Source organism: Dufourea novaeangliae, unplaced genomic scaffold (genome assembly GCF_001272555.1).
Source record: "Dufourea novaeangliae isolate 0120121106 unplaced genomic scaffold, ASM127255v1 scaffold193, whole genome shotgun sequence".
NCBI classification, from domain to species: domain Eukaryota; kingdom Metazoa; phylum Arthropoda; class Insecta; order Hymenoptera; family Halictidae; genus Dufourea; species Dufourea novaeangliae.
The window spans coordinates 734,896-759,210 of NW_015374074.1; the positions used below are offsets into that span (position 1 = coordinate 734,896).

Consider the following 24,315-nt stretch of genomic DNA (forward strand, 5'->3'; position numbering starts at 1 on the left):
TTTTATTCAGGGTGTGCTCCGTAAGTATTTCTGGAAAATGTTATAAAATAATATTATACTGAAATTAAATCTAGTATAATTAGACCTACAGTAATTATATTCAAAGCCATATGATATTACAAAGCGAATGTAATTTAGCGTAAATACACAAGAGCGTTTAGTAGCTGTTTGACAAAGTTATTGGTAGATAAACAAAATCGATTAATTATTAATTTCACGCGTAAAACTTAATTTAACATAATTCTGTTGTAATAGTTTACCTTTGGTAAATATTTTATTATACAGAATCCGATTTGACTCAATTGTTACTTATAATTATCCGATGAATAATGTCTTAAATGTATGCTATCCTTTTAATCTCTTTAATACAATTGCAAGAAACAGATTAGAATTTCCTAGAATGTTATAACAATGGTTGACAAAATGAGGAACGTTACTTTAAAATTTAACGAAATAGAGTCATATGTTTTTAAATCAGTCATATTCCTCAGAAGGAAACAATTTATGACCTTTTTAGAAAGTTGTTTTATTGCATAAAGCTTTACACGACTTACAGAACGATTCGTAAATGAAAATTTTTTCAGATGTACATATATGATTCAATAATTATCATGCTATGTAAAGGCTTATTTTAAATGAATGGTATTTCAACTTAGTCTTTCTATGTTCTAAATTAATTTTTTCATTCAATAATGATTCCCGTGATGTAAAAGGTGATTCATATGTAATAAAATTCTTTCAGATATCTATGATTTAATAAATAATTAGGGCTCTTAATATAAGCATGATTGAATGAAACAATCTATTTAATTGTAAATAATATTTTATTTTCTATACTTCATATAAAGGTAAAGCCCACATTAATGTACAAAGAAACTACCGCAATTTCTTTCAATGCTAATCTTAAACAAAGATTTTCTTTAAAAAAGTTTTATTTTCCCTTTATAAATATGTTAATTGTTGCAACGAATTTTTCTTTCATCCCGATTTCTATTAAAAAAACGTACAAAGATGGTAGCCATTTTACTCTTTTAATTAATTTTTCAGATATGCAAAAATCGTTAAAAAAATGTATTGTAGCTTACTTATTTATGCAATAAAGAAATAAAGGAGAAAGCATATTCCGTGAACGATTAAAAAATTCTTATACGTTTAAGTATTATTTATCGAACGAAGTCATGGTCAATATCGAGAATTATTTGCTGCGTAACCCTGAAGAAATTGCACGAAAATATCTTCTTTTGGAACTGCGATGCGTCGCAGACTTGTAGTCGATTTATCGGAATTAAGTGCGACATTGAACGAGACGGGCACGAGTGTGGCTGTTTCATCCAAATTTGTCCGTGGCGTGTACTAATTTAATGGTAATAAAATTAGATTCTCCCATCCACGGTGGTTGTAGCTTACCTTCAATAAGCTTAATGTGTCCAATCTTTCGGTCGCAAATGGAATAATTAATATTGATCCATCGAGACTTAATTAGCTAAAATGTGACGAAGGGGAATGCCTATAGGTTTTTATCGTACAAACGGTTCTGTTTGTGATAACTAACATTTGATTATTTTTTTGTAAAATATTCTTAACAGGTTACTAATATATTATTCAATTTACCTTGCCTATGATTATTTTGTTACCCTTTTATCCTGATATGAAAAATTTTGGAGAAAGTAATCTTCACGAAACTTTTAGAATTCACATGGTTTATAAATATTACTTTTTACTGATTTTATTTTTAGTTTTACGATTCTTTTAATTAGTAAAATAAATTTTGCTGTAATTTTTTGTTTCTTTAAATACACTGAACTGCAAAATTAAAGAGACGCCCAGTCGAAAAATGGCTGCTATTTGAACTACTATAACTTTGTAACAAGAAAACGTAAACCAATCTTTCTGAGCTCGTTTTAAATCGTAAGGCCTCTACTTTCAGAATCCTTAGTTACTTTTCCTACAGAGGTTCCTGCATCATGTGGGACTCAAAAAAGCGAAAATGCTTTTTCGTTTAGTAAATTCTTCAAATTCAACTTTAAAGAGGAAACTTCAATCTTAAAATCTGTGGTGATTTTAATCCTAAAAAAATATATTTTGTGCCTTGTAGAGTTCGTTGAATTTGAAACATCTGTGGGAAAAACCAACTAAGGATTATGAAGGTAGAGGCCTACGCTTTAAAATGAGCCCAGAATGATTGTTGTATGTTTTTTTGTTAACGAGTTATAATAGTTTAAATATCAGCAATTTTTCGGCGAAAATTCAGCGTTCCTTTAATTTTGCGGGCTAGTGTCGACTATGGAAATGGTGACCCTACATGTAACATGTACAGTAAAGACTGGAGCAGCCTCAATACGTAGTTTGTAAATCGTGCAACCCATAAATCACGAGAAAAAGACAATTAAGAAGTTGATGATAGAAAAATCTTGTATTGCTAACCTAAATACAAAGGTCTTCGAGTAATACGCAAAATTTATTTATTAGTTTGGTAACAATCATAAAAATGGTCAATGTCAGTACACATTTTTAGAGTAACTTTATAAAGCTTATATAACCGAATAATATATCTTACTAAAATATACTAAAATTCATTTTCATTTTACGAAATCTAATCCTCAATACGCTTTAAAAGCAATTAAAGAAATTCCTTACAGAGTACGGTCGAAATGGTAGTGTAAGTGGAAAGGGCGAGATTCATTACGTAAAATAAATTAAAGGCTCAGAATAAAGTTTTTTCATTATCGAGATAATCGATTTTGAATGTCTATTGGATAGGTATTCAGTGCATGGGTAACCTTGAGTAATATTACGTTAAAATTCAAATTAAACTACGGAAATACATATATTACTTTATATTACCTTATATTTTTAGGTTTAATGGAGAGAGTCAACTTTGAAAATCTGTTGCATACACATATAATTGAATAACATTTATAAGGAATGTCCATGAAATGATACACGCCGATTTTTTTATAACTGTGCTCAATTATTTATGGAACCGATCTAAGAATTTTGTAATACAAAATACTAAACATACATACAGATGTATAATACACTGTATTTCTGCATACATTCACACATGTGTCATAAAGTGTATGAAACAAATAAATTTCATACCCAGCAACTATTAGTTATCTTAACTTTCCATATACTTATCATAACTTATCAATCACGATTCCAGCTAGTACCGAAATACACAAAATTAGGGCGACAACGTTGTACACAGTAATTATACATTGCTACACATGATTGGATTTAGAATAAACAGAAGTTTAATCATCTGAAGAAAAGTAAACATTTCTAAAGAAAGAGGGCGGGGGGGGGTTATTTTTGTAAAATAAATTTTTTTTTTGAAAATTTGTTCCTACCGATATTTGGACATCTAAAAACGATATACAATTTATCTGAACTTTTTTTTCGTTATCTTTTGTAGTTTACGAGTTACAAGCGAATAAGTGAAAAGGATGCTTCACATAAAAAGGGTGATTTCTCCCTGAAAGTCTAAAAAGTAGCGGCAATCAAATACAGCCAAATTCTTAGGTTAGTCCCATAAACAATTAAGCAAAGTTACAAAAAAATTATCGTGTATCACATGGTGATTATCTTGTATTAGTTGACGTCTGTTCATTATTTGCCGTTTCTACTTATTGTACGCACTAATCCATACATATGTACATATTCGATATTAATGTCGACTTTATCGAAAACTATGATCGCAACAAAAAACATTATCCTGAAATTTTCATTTCTTTTTGCGTACAGAATCATTTCCGCCGCACCTTTATACAATAGACTGTAATCACTGTGGGAATAATAGTAACCTTAACATATTCAAACGGCCATTTATGTCCCACCAGCTTAATATACATGACACGAGCAGAATAATCCTTATATTAGTTTAACAAATTACGTTACTGTGACAGTAGTAACATTACAAAGGGACGAACAGTAGTTTGTGACCTTCGTTTCGCATCTCGAACAATAAAATACGCTCTACTGGAGTCTGGAACTGTGCCAGTTTCAAAATACCGAAATTTATAGAGGAACGTGATTGTCATCTGGACAATAAGATCGGAAATCTGCCAGGTCGATGCAGCGGTATGATTTTGTTATCACTAATCTCACAGCACGTAGTAATTGAGTATTTGTCACGACCAGTGTTATATAGCTAAAACTGAAATTGTTGCAATATTCTTCATTTATAAATATTTTATCATGCATAACGCATGGAGAAAAAGAACTAACAATAAGTCATTGAAATACTTCATTTCTTATGTTTGTGGAATAGAATTTGTGACAGCGAAAATGTAAACTCAGTCTATGATTATCATAATTTTTAATGTAATATGTTAGATTGGAATAAACGATTTCGCGTTAATAATTAATGAATAACATATTTTCAACACTTAAGCTAATTTCTCAATAGTTATGGATAAATCTTGTTCGGTAATAATTAGACTGCAGAAGTTTATGCAAATGCATATTTTGAAGAAATGGATTAAACAAATGAAACTTTGACAGAAGAATGTTTTACCATTAGAGGATTTCAAAAATATATTTTCTCATTTTACATATTGTATATGTCTTGTATATTCTGCATATAGTTTGCATATTCTTTATATTTCTTGCATATACAAAGTTTGTTTACAAATTATCTCGACGAATTATCAGAGCTTGCACAATGTCATCATTGTATATCAAATAACCATTGTAACTTTGTTGTACCGAGTACGTATCGTCGCAACATCATTCGGTGTCGGTCCTATGTAATCGGTGGCTAACATCACGAATTTTTGCATGTACGTAAGAATACGAAGGGAATAAAAGTAAGAGTGCGAAGAGGGTAAGAATTTCTTTTTTGCCACCCTCCAGTACGGATTTCATCAGTTCATCAGTGCAAGTTGTAGATGATAATCTACGAACATACGATAACCATTTTATTTTTTGACTTAGGGAGTCTTGGAATAGTTATAAATTAAAAAATTGAAAGAATAACTTTGAGGAATTTTATGTGAAATGTGCTGCATGAACATAAACATGTATAACAGCACAGAACTTTTTATTCTTTTACTTTTTCTAAATTAAGCTGTAACGACACGGTGATGGGACACCTTTGGAGATGATTCTAAAGAAATTCATAAAGTTTACTAAAAATATAACATACGATCCTTATGATATGTATATGGAAGAAGAAAAAAAATTTGTTCAGAATTTTTGAATAAAAAAATAGCGGCACGGTAGACGCACGACCTGTACGTATTTTCCATTTAAGTCATTCTGCAGTGAAATGTTTCACGTCCTTTCGGACGTAGAACAAAAAAAAACAAAAAGTTTTGCGACCTACACACTAAATACCAGAGGAACACCCAAGATTTCGAAATGATTTTTGAAGAAATGGCAAACATTGGAAAACAATTCTTTTCTTTTTGCGACTGTCGTGTCGCTATTTTTATTCAAAAATTCTAACCAAAATTTCTTTTGTCCTTTTTTATCATATCATAACGACCTTATGGTACATTTTTACTAAAGTTAATTTTCTTTAATATCACGTCCAAAGTTATCCTATCATTTTTGACTTCGTGACGTTTCCCCTTTAGGCAAATTGTCAAGCAGAAGCTTGAGTAGTAATATGAGACAGTGTCACTTTTTAGAGAAATAAACTAATTAGAGAAACGGGACGGGAGTTCCACGCGTCGCGAATGAGGAAACGATTGGGAACGTGTCGAAAACGAGGTCGAAATGCGGGCAAAATAAAAGCAGGTCGAGCCGAAGTTATTCAGAAACGCATCACGCCATAAAAATAAGCGAGTCCTTGCGTCACCCGGCTTGGAACGTAATCGGCTGTGCACATGCTTAGCGTTTGTCTCGTTATCGTTGTCCCTCAGAGGGCCCTCCTTTTGTTCCTCGGCGACAAAAGGACTCGTGCGCGCGTTCCCCGTGAACCCCTTTCGCGGCCGTGTCAGAAATAGCGAAAATTACTTTATCGTCTTTTTCCTAGTGGCGGAAATTCTTTCACGCGCATGTCCCGGTCGTCTCAAGGCTCTCGCATTTCATGGGGCGCGGGGGGGGGGGGGGATAATCATAAATAATAATAATAATAAATTTCATTGAATCGCCGTTTTCTTCTAATTCGGAACATAATGAAGCAAGAATTTTTTTCTGGTACAGTAAATCATTGATAACTGTCCGAAGGCTCGTCGACACTAACAAGGAGAGGTCGCCAGGTGTAACACTGACTTTTTAATTGGAGTTTAGCACAGTGATAGAGATTGGAATTCTGAGGCCCATGATATTTGTTTCAACTGCATATGACCATTAGTTTACGAAATAGTTAATGTTCTTGTGGTGAGAAACCTTCGAACACTCATCGATGATTTACTATGTACGAAAATGTTTCATATTGAATCTAGTTCTTAGTGCTGGGTGCTGATCGTAATCCATTCGATAAATGATATTTGAATACATGTCACACATGATCTGTTTTTTGCTTTCTTATTGCTTACTAGATTTCGTTCTTGTATTTAACACGTTGAACGCCGCAGTTTTTATTTTACTTGGGATAGTGTCATGATGAGATACGTTTGTCTAGGTCTTTGATATTAACAGTATAGGTTGCACATTGACTTGAACACTCATTATTACTGTACTAGCAATTATATGTATAGAATGTTAAATGTTCCTATTAATAAATTCAATATTTAATCATGTAATTTAATGGCGCCGATCATCGGTGACCACCATGAGAGTCAACATCTTAACAGTTACGGTAAATCATCGATGCGTGTTGGAAGGCTCTTCGGTACTGAACATTTACCCGTTGCCTTATAACGTCGAGTCAGGCTCGTGGTGACGATATCAAAATGGTTTCAACAAACAGAAATATTATTCGCTTTCTTTGAGTGTTCCTCGCTTCCAAAGTGAAATACTAGTTTGCTGATATTAATATTTAACTTTTGGAATAAATGTACAATTGCGATAAGTACACGAATTCCTTTTGTTTCTGGGGAATTATTGATGATAAAGTAATTCTAGAGACTGCAGACATCTATAAAATCATAGGGCAAGGGGTTAAATATTTCATAAAGTAGTGTCATATACAGCTGAAAGAAATATTATTAGTTTCAGAATTCCAGGCTCTATCACTGTGTTAAACCGTATTAAAAAATTAGCGTTACACCTAGGAACCTTTCCTTCTCAGTGCCGTGGAGCTTTCGAGCACTAATCAATGATTTACTGTACTTGCTTCAGAGTTTTTGGTATGAGTAATGCGAATACATATTGAAGATAATTTTGAAAACATCATACTATTAGATGCACAAATTAATTCGGTGCCTTTTTCCACAAAATTCAATGTTTATTTCCAGAAAAAGCAAACACAATTCTTAATATTCGAAATAGTATCCATTATTTCCGATGACTTTGCCCCACTTAAACGACAGCTGACAAATATTTTCTCGATACAAAGATGGCGACTTTGAGTGTATAAAGTTGTCGATACAGAAGATCAAACTCCACCGCAAAATCAATAGTAGGTACCATTTTTTAGAAGCTTTATGCGTCACAACACCTTCGTTCAGAGCAGAACGAACCATTTCCATGGTTTAGGTGGTGTTCTTTTTTAATTCAAAGCAACAAGAATTTGCTTTACGAGCTTACGTCGTGTGTTTTATCAAGGCATGTGGCGTTTTGAGATCGTTGGGGTTGGCCCTTGGAAATGGCAAAAAAGCGGAAAATATTTAAGTTTAAAATGTAGGTATAATTGGTTCAATGCAAAGGCACCGAATTAATTTGTGTACATAATATCCGTTACATTACAGATTTTCTGCATTTATAACATATACGATTTATAGATCAGAACAAGCTAAATATTTTTCGAGCTTAGTAATGTTTTTAATTTTTTTTTATCACCCATAAATTAATTTGTAAAAAGTTAATTTTGTGACAAGATCGATAGTAACAATTATGGACTCCAGTACTTTCTATTCCTGCCCATGGCATTTTATTATCTGTATTGAATAAATTTACAGGAAAAGTATTTTTTTACTTTTAAATTAGATTTCGTTTCGTTTGAGTGATCCTCGTTTAATCTTTCTTATAATCATCTCTGCAAAAAAATATATCTAAACACAAGCATTGATTGTTCGGCTAGCATCATTTAACAATAAGCATAATTATGTGAATTTTATAATGCAAAAATTGCATCAGATATACCAGTAAATAATTCACTATTTTCTTAAGGAAACGATAATATAGTTCAAACTCCACATATCTTCACACCATTCTATGTACTTGATAAACATGGCGTCCAATATTGACGAGCAATGACAAGTATTGTACAATAAAGGACACAAGTGTTTTCAATTTCCTTTAAGATAAATGTTGAATTTGGGAAAAAAGTGAATATATTATTAATATTCTATGATACATGTATGTATACACTGACGATGAAAACTTTGGAACATCTTGCATATTTTCTGTTTCTTTTCCAGTTACTTTATATATATTCAAGAAAACCTAAAAAGTAAAAACAACTACAAAATAAAATTTATTTATTTCTATTTTTGAAGCTGCTTATAACATACTTTGATGTCATTTTCCTGGTCGATACTGAATTTTTCGGGCGAAAAAAACTTATTTCATATCTAAGGAGGTCGAGACTTACAACTCTCAACCACTTTTTCCCAACTAATTTAAGAGCTGGGTAACTTTCCTTGTGATGGGCTTCTGGAAATGGCCGGGTTGTCCACTAAGATACAAAGCTGTACAAAGATTGAGCGAACCAGGAAGTCTCGCTGTAATTCTATCGGCTTGTTGTGTATTTAAAGAGTAAACATTGCGTTTGACTCCGAGATCGCACACGTTACTTATAAATTGAGATATTAATGAACTGTTTTTTTAATGTAAATTCCCGATGCTCTCGGGATTTGGTGAACATCCGTCTTTGTGCTAACCAACAGCAGTTTACAATGGCCATCGAATGTTTGATGGGAAGCATCACTAACGAGGAAAGTCGGCGTGCAATTCAATGATCGATTTTCCATGAATGAATCCCTTTCCGTTTAGGACTAACTTTAATTACAGAAGGGCACAAGTACACTCAACCCGAAATTAATCAATAATAATGAGACCAGCGGGGACGTTGTTCAGGTAAACAATATAGAACTTCTTCGGTACAGTTTTCGTTCTTGAAGATCGTAGAAAGTACTGAAACGATTAATAATGGATGGCATAATGTCAGGAAATTGTAACTAATCATGAAACTGAGATATCAAACCTTTATTAAATTGAAATAACGAAGTAATAAGTGTGTTAGATAAGAAACAATAGCTATACTTCGCTCAGATTATTTATTTAATTTCGATATAGTTTAGGAGCAATTAACGATCACTTTGTATCATATTAGTGGATATTTGTTAACTTATTTTACATTACTTATGGATACAAATCTACATAATATATGAGTAATAATTATACTACGTACAATCTTAAAAAGTTTATCAAATAGTTATTTTTCTTTAATATTTCACCCAGTCGTCTTATTTTTTTAACATTAGATATACCGAAGAATAATTTATATCTTTCTCTACCAAAGTGACAAAAATGATTGGATCACGAAAGGGTATATATTATTAAACTGTACAGTTTAATGAGTAGGGAGAGTTGGCAAATTCATAACATTACATATTGATATATGAGAATAAAAATTTGACAGTTTTCGTTTCTCCACCTGCTAGGGGTTTTAGTATGTTGATAATAATAAAGGAAATTTGGACAAAACTGTGTACCTGGGTGAAACCAGGACGTGTTATTATTTTTAATTTTCATTATATTAAATTAATTAAATATTAAAACTTATAATTAAATTTAAATTTCATTATTTTAATTTATATTAAATTTTCCCGCATCGTTGCAGCGACATTGTCGCGATATGTATTGGTTTCATCAACAATTATGCTCATTAATGTTATATGGTCTTGTGTGTTTTTGAATGCTCTGATGTAATTTTCGATATTTAAGAAACTACATTTTTGACAGTGTTCAGGTAAATACTTTTTGGCGCGAATTATGTTAATTGTTGCAACATTAAAATATAAATAATTATGCTTGTTTGCTTTTACGTCGCCATAGCATTGTTGATAATTCGTAATATTTACAAAATTGTATACTCGGGCAAAACCGTACGGAGTAAAATCGGATACCCGGTTTTGGACGAAATGTGCAAATTATTTTTTCAACTTCAACAAAATACTCCGTAATAACAAATTAGGTATAACCCGGCAATCGTTGGATGAAAAAAATATGCGGAAGGTTATTCTGCATGTTGCAAATAGGAAAATGTGTTATAGATCAGCAGCGCGATAATATGAGGTACTTTAATCTACACTAAACAATCGAGTGAAAAACTTTTAAATTACCCAGACTATGGAGTAAAATCATAAAAACGAATCATATTTTAAATTGTTATTTTTTTGTATTTGTTTTTCTATTAAAAACATTAAATATGTACTATTATTTAAAAAAGAGTTTACTTTAACGAATCCTAATTGTAATTTCTATTAAGATAATAATGTCAATGATTTATATTAATGATGTCACAGTTACGAGATTTTATCCTTAGTGTCCCGATTTTGCGCCGGTCTCCCCTATATGTGTAAGTAGGGTTTAATTTTATTAAGACTACTGCTTTACTACGTTTTGCAGGTCATATAATGTATAAATTCAGAAACATCCGTACTCTAGTAATGGCTAAACTGTATATTTTATGTATTCATAGTACACGTACAATTTCGAAAAATGTTTTTACCCAAAGAGCTACCAAATGCTGAATACTGGAGATAGAAATGCCATATATTAATATTTATTGCAATTGTAGCAAAGTTTCTCCCATAAAAATAGTGAAATTTCTGGTTTTAGGATCTACAAAACGTGTCGAATACCTTTTTACCTAACTCCAGGAACCCATTTCTGTGTATTCTATCGTACGAGCTATGCCAAGAAAGGAACGAAACTGATAACGTTGACATTTATATTATCAATTGATCAACATATCAACATTATACTCTTCAAGATAGTTCAATTAGGAAGTCACAAATTGCAGGTGATGTGTTCCCACTTGTCGAATCCGATCTGAAGGTCTTCAACTGGAGCTGCTTTCAGGTGGTCTATCACTATCTACTGGATGTTGTCCACAGTTCTAAGGTAACGACTTCGAAGCTAGTTTCTTATTTTTGGGGAAAGAAAATAGTCACACGGAGTCAGATCAGGGGAGTTAAGAGGCTGTGATACCACAGGAATACCAATTTTAATCAATAATTCATTTACAGAGAATTTTGGATGTTGCATTTTCGGATTTTTTGGATGTTGCATCATAACAATGCCATCACACTGCACTCTGTGAAAGACTTTTTTGCTAATAAGGGTATTCTTGTAGTTCCTCAGCCCCGTTACTCCTCTGATCTGAGTCCATATGACTTCTTTCTGTTCCCAAAAATCAAAATCCATCTCAAAGGTCGTAATTTTGGAACTGAGGAAAACATCCAATAGGTGGTAATAGATCAACTGAAAACCAGGATTCCAGATGTGGAAACAACATCTCTAACGATTTATGACTTGCGAAGGAAGCTATCTTAAAGGGGATAATGCCAATTTGTAGATAACTCGACAATAGAAATTTCTACGTTATCAGTCTTGTTACTTTTCTAATAAACCTCGTATCTATCGTAAATACACGTCGTTTCGATTAATATCCTGAAACATGTTGCATATTATGAAATGGCGCGCGTGTTTCTGTTTACATGCAACTTGTTACGCGTTCGCAAATCGATTGGGATCGAACGAGGCGTCTAATTAAAATAAAACAGAGCTCTGTCGGCCACGAGTAGGTACATTGCCGCACAAAAATAATGACTTGCGTCACCGCGTGCCGGACGTCGCTTTCTATGTTTGCGTGCAAAATGACAACTAGCCCTCGTACTAAGTAACAACTTTCATTTCCATGTCAACCAAGTCACGTGGGTCTTTAATCTCGCGTTGGTTGGCGCATCAATTACATGTAAAACCGATGATGCATATGCATTTTGCATCTATTAGGTTGTATTATATCAAATTGCTGATACTGGAGTACGTGACAACAGCGATTAGGAAATTAAATGCTGTCGGTTTGCTAGAGGAGTGACACAATTAAGAAGAATGAATTTTTGAGCAAATCTATTTGAAATTTTTTGTGGTGGATAATTATAATTGCTCTATCATTTATTCATGAAAAAATGTTTTCTTCTACAATTTAGCTAATAATCTTTGGGTTTTGAGGGTCTCTAACAAAATATCGTCTATGTGTGTGTATTACTTAATTGAAAAAAGGTTAAAACAGCTCTATTTTTGAATTGTGACATTGTTCCTAACAAATAGTACAATTTTATTGACGTTCTCTCGGATAAAAATAGCTCACTTTTGCAGTTAATTTTTCCAGTTATCTGCCAAGTAACGATTTTTGAGATGTGTCACTCTTCCAGCACACCAACAATATAATTGACATTGGCTCTTATGTTAGCCCGAAATTATAACAATACTGTGCACTTTTATTTCCTTTGATTATTGAATTTTTTTGTAATTCAATAATTTCGATCGGTTTTCCTACATGAATTTGAAGTGGGTCAGAGCAAAGTTATCTGAATTGAATTATGAAATCTTGCGTCACCCACATTAGATTCGCCAGATGTCTCCTCAACGGAAGATTACCTTTTGTGGCATCTGGAAGTCCTTCCAATTATTAGAGACAAAATATAACCTAATCGAAAATTGGTAATTGCAGTATTTAAACAAATCATACAATCTAAAAGCATCAGTTTTTATAACAATGGAACATATCGATCAATATCTATTTTGGTTTTGAACATTCTATTCATTCTGTTGGTGTATGGTACGATTAAATAAAAATTACTCTTCAGAAATGCAGCGTTTCATTTGGTATAATTTTATTGGGGAAAACCTGATACATTCATTTCATTCATTTCTATACAGTTATTGTCATCCGTGGAAATTTTCATTTAAAAGTTAGTAACCCTTCGAATACGTAGTCTATAATGGCGATTGGTGTAGATAATTTTGTTTCATGCATTCTGCGCAGTATACTATGAATTATGAATTATCTGTAGAATACATAGTTAAGTCTCTAATTCGAACTTTTTTGGATAAAATTGTATAAGTATTATCTAAATTATTTAATTATTATTTTGATGAACCTTATCAGATAACAACATTTTCTTAAATGATATCGAAACTTCAACTCTCAGCTTTGATGGAAGAAACTATTTTAATCTGGCGTATACATTGTTTAAGTACAACTCTTGATGTTCTATATCAGTTTATTACACTGTGAAAGGGTTAAAAACGTTACTTTATGAAAACCGTTCCGACCACTGGGAGATGCTGCATACGAATGTCAATTCGTAGCACAAAGAATTATGATACTATTGGATTCAGTTGTTCCTATTAATTACTCAATTGTCGTGTTTCAAATACATGATTTCTTTCTAACAAATTGCGTACCACCTTGGAAAACAGCATTTATCCCTTAACTGGTCAGGTGGAGTCTGAGGGACCCTTATGAATATTTTAAAAATATTTTATCTTTATTCGATATCTACTTAAAGAAATTCTTGTTTATTTCGATGTTTTCTTACATGAGAATGCAAAATAACTACTTGTATAATAATTAAGAAGATTTACGTGTAGTATGATTTCCAACTAACCAGTTAAGTGTTATGTAATGTGTAAAAAGAATTAGATCTGTTTTGCAGAAAACTTAGAGTATAACAATAACGTAAACTAAATTCAAAATTTCAGTAAACTTTCTGCCTTGAATGCCCTAAATTTCAATCAATAAAATACAATTCACAAATTGTAACACATTACCTACCGGCTACTATTTAATACATTTAGTAAACCCAACTGTCATTAGCCAAAGAACTATTATTAAACAGTTCAATCGCAGTAGCAAGTTACATATATTCATGAAAAGTATCAAGAACTCTAATAGAATAACGTAGCAATTTCTTCTGTAACCCTGATCTAAAGGTAAATTAATAATAAGAACTCTATTAATAGGCTACCTGTGCGTAAAGTGTCAAAATAGTAATTATAAAATTTAGTTTGCATTTACTTGTTACTTGAATTTGTGAGAAACACTGCCCTTATGAAAGCCCAAAGTCCGAACAGTCTTGTGCAACCGTATTCTTATGTAATTTTGTACTATTTCATTGCACGCGATTTTTCGGAGCATCCCACGAAAACGTTTTACGTGCTTCGAATTGCAGACGTCGACGACAGGACAAAAAATACAAGAAGTAATGAACTCGATGCGCATTTATTTATGTAGCTACAGCGACGCGCGCTGTCCCGCTTTCATTTTATTTTTACCCAGTATTCCTTTCTATTTGTGCACTTGCTTTGGGGTGTTCGTAGTACTCTCTCCTCAAATCTGCACGACAAACGCCGCAAACTACAGGAATTTCCTGTTTATAAAGGCCGATTGAAACATTCCCAATTGGTTCTTCTTTCGTTACTTTCTATAAAAATACCGTTCAATCACGTTTGTCATATTTTTGTCAGTAAAAGCTTGGATAAGGTACAATTTTATGTATTAAACATTATTTAACATAGTTAAGAAGTAAAACTGTTAAGAATATCGAGTTTCTCAGAATTAACTGTTTCAACTTCCCTGTTCAGTTTTAAATGACTCTTGAATATCAAGTGATAATGTGGAACGTATCAGTAAGTTTGATTTATGTTACCGAATATTGGGTGAGACTAGTGTATAAAACAAATCGTAAACAATTTTAGAGTAACTTATTTTCGAGCTCCGAATTTATACGTTTTTTGTAAGTAAATAAGAATATAAAAGTAAGAAAAATACAATAAATAGAGTGTCAGAAATGTCAAAGATAACTTTCATTTTTCTTTTCTTTAAATTCATTCTATTATTTATTTTATTCATTATTCTTGATGATTGTCATATTAATGAACTGTTTTCATTTTTTCGTCAATTGACTCAAAAGGATCAACGAGACACAATTTCTTTCTGTACGAACATATTTTCTTTTGGAAAAGTAAAAATTATTCATGAACCAACGTAAGATTTTGTGTTACAAATACGTCTGTATATTGGTCCAAAACTTTCACCATAAAAACTTCATATTGATCAAAACAAATCATTCAATTTGTTTGAATGATTTTAATGACTGTCAGCGTATAAATATTTATATATTTGTAACAGCAAAAATTTTAATAAGTGTATTTTATCATGGTACTGCTTCTATTAAAAATTACTATAAGTATTAAATTCTTTCGTAAATATAATGTTAATTATTAAGACTTCATTACTTATGGGATGGCTTAGTACTTTGAAAAAACTCGAAATTATTGAAACTTCTCTCAATATATCTTTTATATTTTCTACTATCACAAATTATATTTAAGCTATTAATCTAATGAAATATTCTAACTTTTTATTTATTGTATTCCCTTGAAACATGATATTCTGTAGAAGATACTAAAGCTACTGCACTTGAATTCTTATTATGTAAGTACATATGTATATCTCAAAATGTATTTAAGTTCATAAACACAATTTCAAACTTCGTCTGAAGTTACTTTTATATTAAACGTATGTCCAATATTTGTAATTCAAATTCTTTAAATTGATATTCGCCATTGCACAGGCGTACTTTTTCCAGGCCAATAACCGTAGATGTAAAGTCAACAAAACGTTATGATGTTGTGATATGGAAAATGAATTTCATACTAACATGTTTTTGTTATCTGAACACTAACAGAACCGCTGTTTACTCTTCTCCAAACATTATAACGTTGTGGATGGATCACGTGGCGTGGAACGATTGTTGTTACGGAACTGGAATATTAACGGTACTTTGATTATTATGACCGAAACTTCTTTAACATTATCTCTAATTATATTACAATTTAAATTATTTAAGCTCTATGAATATCTTTTAAAACGCAATACAATCGTTATATTCACCAAACGCACAGTTATACAATAAGAAATTTTATTATTACTTAAAGGTATCACATTATGTCGAGAGCACAGAAGTTGAGTAAAATTATTTAATATGATCTTCCGTGATCAATAAACTTTATATAATATTTATATAATCCAACTCCAGGAAAAAATTATTGTAGACAACTTAAATTCGATTTGGTTGATCTTTTATACCGTCAAATTGACAGCGGTTAAGCGAAGAGCAAAGTGAACGCGAATTTCAGTTTTCTAATTAGCGATTTGAAGTATATTGCTGAGACCTCTCAGTTATGTTACGACTGGATAGCCAGAAACGAATGGTGGGGTGTTGAAAAACAGAAGTGTTTATCGATAAATTGAAAATTTCCTGGAAATTCTGTTCATACGGAATTTCAGCTTTCAGACGTTTTGACATGTCTGCATATTTTGTCAATAATTAAATTCTACATACAAAGCTCAGATATGTATATAGTAAATGTTCTTAATTTTTTTTTTAATTTTTGTTAAATAGACATGATTATTTGTATGTAATACAGGTGACTATACGAAATGCAATAAAATGAAATATTTAATGTCAATTAACGATGTTTTTATTGTATTTTTGTCTCAATAACAGCTCATTTTTATTGAATTAATATTCTTGTTAAAATAATTTATTATTACGTAATACTCGTACATAGTAGCAGATGTGTCACAGGCTTCTCAAATGTTATATTAAATGTCAATTGAATTAATATTATATTTCTAAATAGGCACATAAGAACTATTATTAAGTTAATATTATATTAAACATTACAAAAATCATATTGAAAAAGGTTTCAACAGATTTTGTGTATCTTCACCAGTGAAACGCAATTTTATGTGACTACAATTGGTAAATATGGCCTAAATCATATACTTTTTAATTATGTTTTCTGCATTTTATATAAACTATTTAACTTTTGAGTGCACCAAAAGAGACTGATTCGGTATTTAATTAATTTTACATGATCTGCAAATAGTTTTATTGTTCACATTCCCGTTTACAATTAAAAATAGTGACCTTCGTTCATAATTTTCATTGAATAATGAAATCTGCTATTTCATAACATATAAACAAACGTCTAATAGCGTTTGTATGGCGACAAATAAATTTACTACAAATGAAAACTGTTTTTTTTCCAACGTCCAAGTTCTTTCAAACTGACGACAAATTGTTATTTATAACGTTATTATCTCTATGTTAAAAATGTAATACTTCAGTTGAACGTTCTTCTATTGTTTTTCAATTTACAACACGAACTGCTGCAATGTTCTAAAATTTTTGGCCAGCGTCCTGTGAGTGCAATGATCCGGAGTTCAAATTCAAAAAGACATCATCTGCGTGACTGGCCCTCGGACGAATTGCTTAGAGTGAATCAGAACGTCTGGTACCAGCGACTCGACTATACGGTTACGTAATAAAACAGAACGATTAAGAAACCACCGGAAAATCATCGGAGTTGCCAATTTCTTTGTCTATAAATCACGTATGCATAGAAAATGGCGGTAAATTAAATTCTAAGATGCGCAAAATCATAAAGAAGATGATTATTCTGTAACTGATTGTAGGAGAACGATAATTATCGGAATTAATAGGGAGAAAAAAGTGTTCGGATAACAGAATTTTCGGATAATATAACGACAAAATTTATCGTGTAAAACTGCATATATTTTAAGCGTAATAATACAAATGAATAAAAATTAGGATACGTTGTATATTATCTACATACAACGTGTCCTTTTTTTAAATATAATAAGTTTACTAATTATAAACCTATGTAGTTTATAATTTTTCGTTCCCTATTTATGATGTCTATATTTTGCTGCTAAGTTTGTCACACTGTCGCCACTTTTCAATCTCTTAATGATTTCATGTTTTGTTTCAACTGATAACACCACATGTTACCGTTCAGAGAATATTATAACGGCATTTGATCACGTAGAATGTCATTTTCATACTGAATTAGTGTGAAGAGATTTTTTTTTTATCGTTATACAGGGTGAGTTATCTAAAATTTTTACCTGAAATATCTGTTGTTTTTAATGATACGAGAAAATGTGTAAACGAACTATTGTTTGCTTCAGTGGGGAAATTATTGTGATAACGAACTTCTGTTTTCTCAAGGTCATATTTTTCCACATTTCAAGAACATCCTCATTTTTTTAAAATTGAACGACAATATCGTAGACGACAGCATTGAAACAAGAGTACGTGACATGTCGATAAACATTGTCAAATAAACACCGTCGTCTTCGCGAATCACTCCGTGACATTAATCTTTCAACGCGATCTTATGCGGATCAAACTTTCGTTAATATCTTGTTAAGTATTATCTTTAGGACAAACAATGTTTCATACTCTTTTACTTGGGAATTAATGCTCTTTCGAATTGCTGTAAAAAAGATAGGGCATTCCATTTAATAAAACAATGTTGACCTTCAAATCTCCTACACGCGTCCACTTATGAAGGAGTTATGTACCGATGTCCCCCTTGATACCATGCAACGTTTGTAGAAATAATTTTTTGTACAACGCATAATTTAAAAGTTATTCGAGGTGATCAAGTTAGGTATCTCACCCAGTATATCTATAAGAAATGTATACAAAATGTCCCATTTGAATATTTACACACAATCATTTTCCGAACTATTCATTATTCCAAAAAATGTTTCCAGCAGAACTTGCTTTGTTTCGAGGTAGACATTTTATGATGGTCACAAGTCTTATCTAGCTGGACGTGCCGCCGAGATTTCAAGGTGACCTTTGCTTTTTTTTTAAACGGACCTGTATGTTTTCACTGCGTTAGATCCATATGTTTTCATTTATGTGATGAATTCGTTAACCTAACATGTTAGTCTCTCAAAGTCATTCAAGATCAATTTATTACCGTTATTTTGGGGGTTTATGTCGCACAGGTGGCAATGGTTGCAACTAGTCAGAGTTCTTTAATATCTTCAGTTTTAACAAAGCATTTATAGTTTTCCGTGTGAAACAAACGAACCGATATTCCTCCGTTGTTGTTACACCGATCAATAATAACAGTAACAGGTATACTCTAACCGCGAAGAGGCGCACACATGCGGTTCGAGCTGTCGCGCAGTGGTAGCACTTTGCGGGCAACTCCGCTGTAACGCAAGGGTTAACCTATTTCGAACCAACGTTTAAGCACGCCTCGATTCAGTTATGGTATGGACCGCAGTTCACGATTGGCCTGAGCCATTGATAATTGAGCTGTTTTCTTTTGTAAATGTTTATAAGTTCAAAAAAAATTAGTTACAGCTAGTTTCAGCAACAGATGGATGCCTTCTCTTTGTGTTTATAATAATAAAGTTGATACAGTACAATATTCTCATGATTCAGTTAAAAGAAATTCGGCTGTTAAATGGAATTGCATAAATGTTTATTTTTTCAAACTGATAGAAGTCTATTTGCAGTTTACTAATAAACGTAAAATGAACTTGTTGGAGTTTAACAATGTTTTTGAATAGAGTAAAGTGCAAAGCATTAATATGACGGCAAGTGCGTATGTTTTTGCATTCGATAATATACCTTTATTGTTTTTCTTATAATTTGTTATTACTTAATTTTTTGAATCACAATTTCAGAAACATCTTTTTCAACTGAAATATAAATTTAAATTTGGTATTAGTCATGTTTCTGGCAATTTATTACTTACGAAAGTGTATTATATGTAGTATACGTCCATTTGTAGTTAATAAAAACATTGCTTTTCTTAAATAATATTTATAAAAATGGTCAAACTTGAACGTACCTGGAATCTGAAAAGCGCAAAACAAGCTCATTAGCATTTAACAATGTTCTGAAAAGGGTAAAATGCAATACACTAAATACCTCGAAATAAAGAAAAATCGACTTTAAAAAAACCGGCTTAATTGTCACTTGTGTTTTTGCTTGTGATCTATTCCGCTGTCGGTGGTATAGGTAAGCCAGTCAACGTTTGCGGATTAAAGTAACATAAAATTAGTTTTAAGTTCTTCGCGCAATGATACGAATTATAAGATAATATTGGCATTCGATGCAGTTGCTTTACATATTTCAGTATTATAAATCTGAATTGAGAGCTGGACATTTATTCATGTAAATACCGAAAAAAAAACGTAACGTTTCATTTAAAGAAATTAATAGGTAATTAGACTGCGGATTTTATGCATTTATAGCATGCACGAGTGTTTAAAATAAATTATAATAAAAGTATAATAAAATGCGATGTGGTTTTTAACTAATTTGAAACCTGAAGCAACTATTAATGGAGGAAACATTTCTTGTTTGACTCTGCCTTTAGTAAATTAAATCTCGAGATTCTATATTTGCACAAACAGTCGCAGTCTATAGATAACCATTTCCGAACCATAATAAAATAGAAACCATAATATTACCTTACCAACTATTAGGTTCAGTTTTGGATAAGACGTAGTAGTATGTTATCGGCTATTAGGTTGAACATTAAAATATTCAGTCGTGAAACTGTTAATAAATATTTAAACTCCAACCATTATTTAAATCTTACTTTGCCCAACTTTGAGTCAAGACCATGGAGTTAAACACACACCTTCCACCGTCCAATACAGCAGTCGTACATTTTGGTATTCGGAGTTATTAAACTTCTTACATACATAGCAAAAACCATATTTCGTCAATTCTTGGCAAAAACAACCGATTACTGTTTATCCACACGTACGATTTATCCCGAGTGACGCTCCGGCACGGCGACGCAACGCACCAAAACGGTTTAGTCTGCCATAGATATCTAAGAAGAAGAGGTCCCCAGGTGTAGCGCTGACTCTTTAATGATGGTCAGCACAGTGATAGAGCTTGGAATTCTGAAGCCGATGATGTTAAAGTTTTAGGCAATATACAAGGTGTTTCCAAACTAGTGGTACAACGCGACAAAATTCGATTTTACATGTAAAAATGAAACGAAGATGTGGCATACAATTTTTTCGTACGATCCTTCGTTTTCGAGACAAGCAAATTTGAAAATTTGCTCGATGCACGTGTAATTGAATAGGACATACATAGTTAACGTGTCTGTTGATTACATTCCGTTTCTACTTGTCAACACGAATAAATACGTGCTAGATGACTTTCGAAAACTTTATTCTATATTTTGGGCTTATTTTTACATGTAGAATCACATCCCATCGGGTTATTCCACCTGATCGGACACACTTTATACAGTACCTAATATCTCGATTAGTGCGACGTAATCGGAACTGCTTCGAAGCATTCTCAGCAAGGCTTAAAGGTTTTCAGTCCCTCATAAATTTGTCTTTTGCCCGAAGCCGAATCTCTGCTTACTCTATTTTGATCGATTCCCTAGGGGACTGTCCCCCAGTAGTGGGAACAACATTATTCCACGTGTCGCACTCATCGAGGAATCACTCTATATAGGCTACAATTTTAACATTAAATATCTCATAAACTATACCATCTATACAAGACTAGAAAAAAAGTTTCAAATACTCGCCGATATGGAAAAATACATAACACTAATATTTTATATAATTTATAATATGTAGCCACAATGGCTACGGTGGGAACGAAATGATTCATATTGCTTGTGCGATTGCATAACAAAAGGACACTGGCACGCATATTTCGCGTCATGATACAGTGACAATCAACTAACAATGACGGTATTAATTGCAGAGAGCGACAAGAGGGTTGTAGTGAGACGCGATGCTGGCGGTGAGTTCGGTATCCGTATTCACGGCTCGCGGCCGGTGGTGGTATCCGCCATCGAGCCCGACACACCGGCGGAGGGCTCCGGCCTCGAAGTCGGCGACATTATAATGTCGGTGAACGGGGAGAGTGTCATGGACGCGACGCATTCGGAAGTCGTGAGGCTCGCGCACTCCGACACCGATGTCCTTGAACTCGAAGTCGCGAGAACCTGCAACGTGCTGGCACCGCGACTGACCAGGCCAGGGATAAAGGAGGGCGCCGACGAGATGCCGCTGTGTTCCGGTTACCTTTGGAGGAAATCCGCGTCGTCCTCGAACACGGACAAGTGGGTACGACGGTGGTTCGCTCTGCGTCGTGACAATTGCCTCTACTATTACAAGACTGACGCGGTAAGTGATGCGATTGTTCATTTATTCTATCAATTTACGTGTAACTTTCAAGCTATTGTTATTGAAGAACACAGGGGAAAAAACGTACTGATCATTTGTTGCAACAACGACGTAACTCGAAAATCACGATTTTAGGGAAAACGAATTTGAATGTTTTGATCCGTATAATTATTGTGTACGAACATCGTGTTACAATGACTGTCCTGGTGTGGCAAGTTTTGGAAGCTTACTTACAGGATTTAATCGATAAAAATTACAGACAACAACCGTATTTTCGATACTATCTTAGAGACTGTAAATTTTTAATTATCTCATTGTTGTAGCAAATGACCGATATGGTAAGTCCATTTCTATTGAGTTTCTGCTTCTGATGCCGTCTGATGGTTAGATGGGTGTAGTTTAGTACCTATGACATATAGTAGACTCCTTCTTACCCGGTTTCTGTGGGACCGAACCCTGGCTGGATGAACGAATGGCTGCTTAATCCCAAAACATATGCCAAATATCGTTTATAAAGTTAATATATGTTAGATATATTAGTTTGAGGTCTTTGATTTTTAAAAGAACTACGCTCCTTCGAGGTTCTGGGATAAGTGCTGATGCGGTCAACCACAGTCCTTTTATCAAAAGGCATCGCTGCCTTCCAGACTCCGTGACCAGATCCCTCAGAAACAATGTCCTTATTTTAAAGGCAACACAGCGTCGAGCTGCTTGCCATTTCTAAACTTTCACTCATTTGTTTCACATAAACAACCCTCGACGTCACCGATAGCCGAAAGACCCGACGTGGTCTCCCGCCATCATGCGACGCCAGATCCGTTTAGTCTCCTATACGGATAGGATATATTATATTGTACTATATGTATATAAATTCTCCAATAGTCAATGAGCGACAGACGATCTGCCTTCGACTCCATATAAAACACGTTGACGTTAACATATAAATAACAAATAAAATTAATAACTTTTTAAACAAGGTCCAATATATTAAAGAATACATTTAGCGTTATACAGGGTATCCCGACTAAGGGCAAACACCTAAATATCTGCTTTATTTTTAATGATATGAGAAACGTTTCAAACACTGTTTCCATGGTTTTAGAAGTATTGTACATGGAACATTTTTTTTTTTTTCGATTTTTTTAGGTCGCCTGTATTTTTTTTCCATCATGTAGCATGTGTTAAAGTGCTTTTAAATATATCTAACATATGACCTCCAGGTGAATTTCAACATTGAACAACTAATGAAATTCTGAAATAATGTTAGTATGGTATGTAAACTTACTTTCTATCGGTGGCGATATATTTAATTATTTTCTCAATGTTCTTCAAGTTCAGGTCAAGGTCATAAGGTAGACATATTTGACTGCACTTTAATACGTGTTACATGATGCAATAAAAAAATGCATGCGGTCTGGCAAACAAATTTTTTTTAAATTAATCATAGAAGAGAATGTCCCATGCAAGCTACTCCCCTTCTGAAACCATTCGAATTCTGTTTGAAACATTTCTCATACCATAAAAAATAGAGAAGATATTTAGGTGCTCGACCTTTGGTGGGACACCCTGCATACGAGAGGCTTAAGAAATTTTTTATATATTTCAAAATTAAATTCGAAGAGTGTATGAATTATTTTCTCGCTGGGATTTTCAACGAAAATATGGTCGAATAAGCGGGGACTGTTTAAAGCGAGACCGGATAAGAGGAAGTCTACGGTAACTTTAGAGTTATTAGGTCGTTGCATATGAAGACCATGGGGGGAAGAACACGATAAGTCCATTTCTGTTGAGTTTCTGATTTTTATGCCATCTGGTGGCTAAAAGGCAGTACTTTAATATGATATAGCTGAAAAGGAGAACGACCATCCTTCTTAGGGTCCTATAATTTTGTCTTCCGAACCTTTTTGAAATAGGTGTACGAGGAAATATCATGACAAGTCCAAGTAAAACAGGAGAATAATTTGATAAAACCACGAAAGGCTCAATATTTAAAACTTAATTTAAGATGTTATATGACAATTTAAGAGTAACCTGAGAAATAATTGTTTGAAGATATAGTTATTAATAGGCGAAAAAGCTGATATGTCTACGAAGTTTTGTAAAAATCCAAGCGTTTTTATAAAAACACTGATCTTATGGCAATCAGCATTGTTGAAATGTTCCAAAAGTTAACA

At 32.9% G+C, this 24,315-nt stretch overlaps 1 protein-coding gene across 1 annotated transcript in view; it reads left to right on the forward strand.

Moving 5' to 3' along the window:
• LOC107190484 overlaps positions 1 to 24,315 on the forward strand; it is a 164,532-nt gene that overhangs the window by 129,727 nt on the left and 10,490 nt on the right. Inside the window, exon 14 of the mRNA XM_015579293.1 lies at positions 21,717 to 22,141. Within this exon, the coding sequence (XP_015434779.1) occupies positions 21,717 to 22,141 (425 nt within the window). The remainder of the gene's footprint in view (positions 1 to 21,716; positions 22,142 to 24,315) is intronic.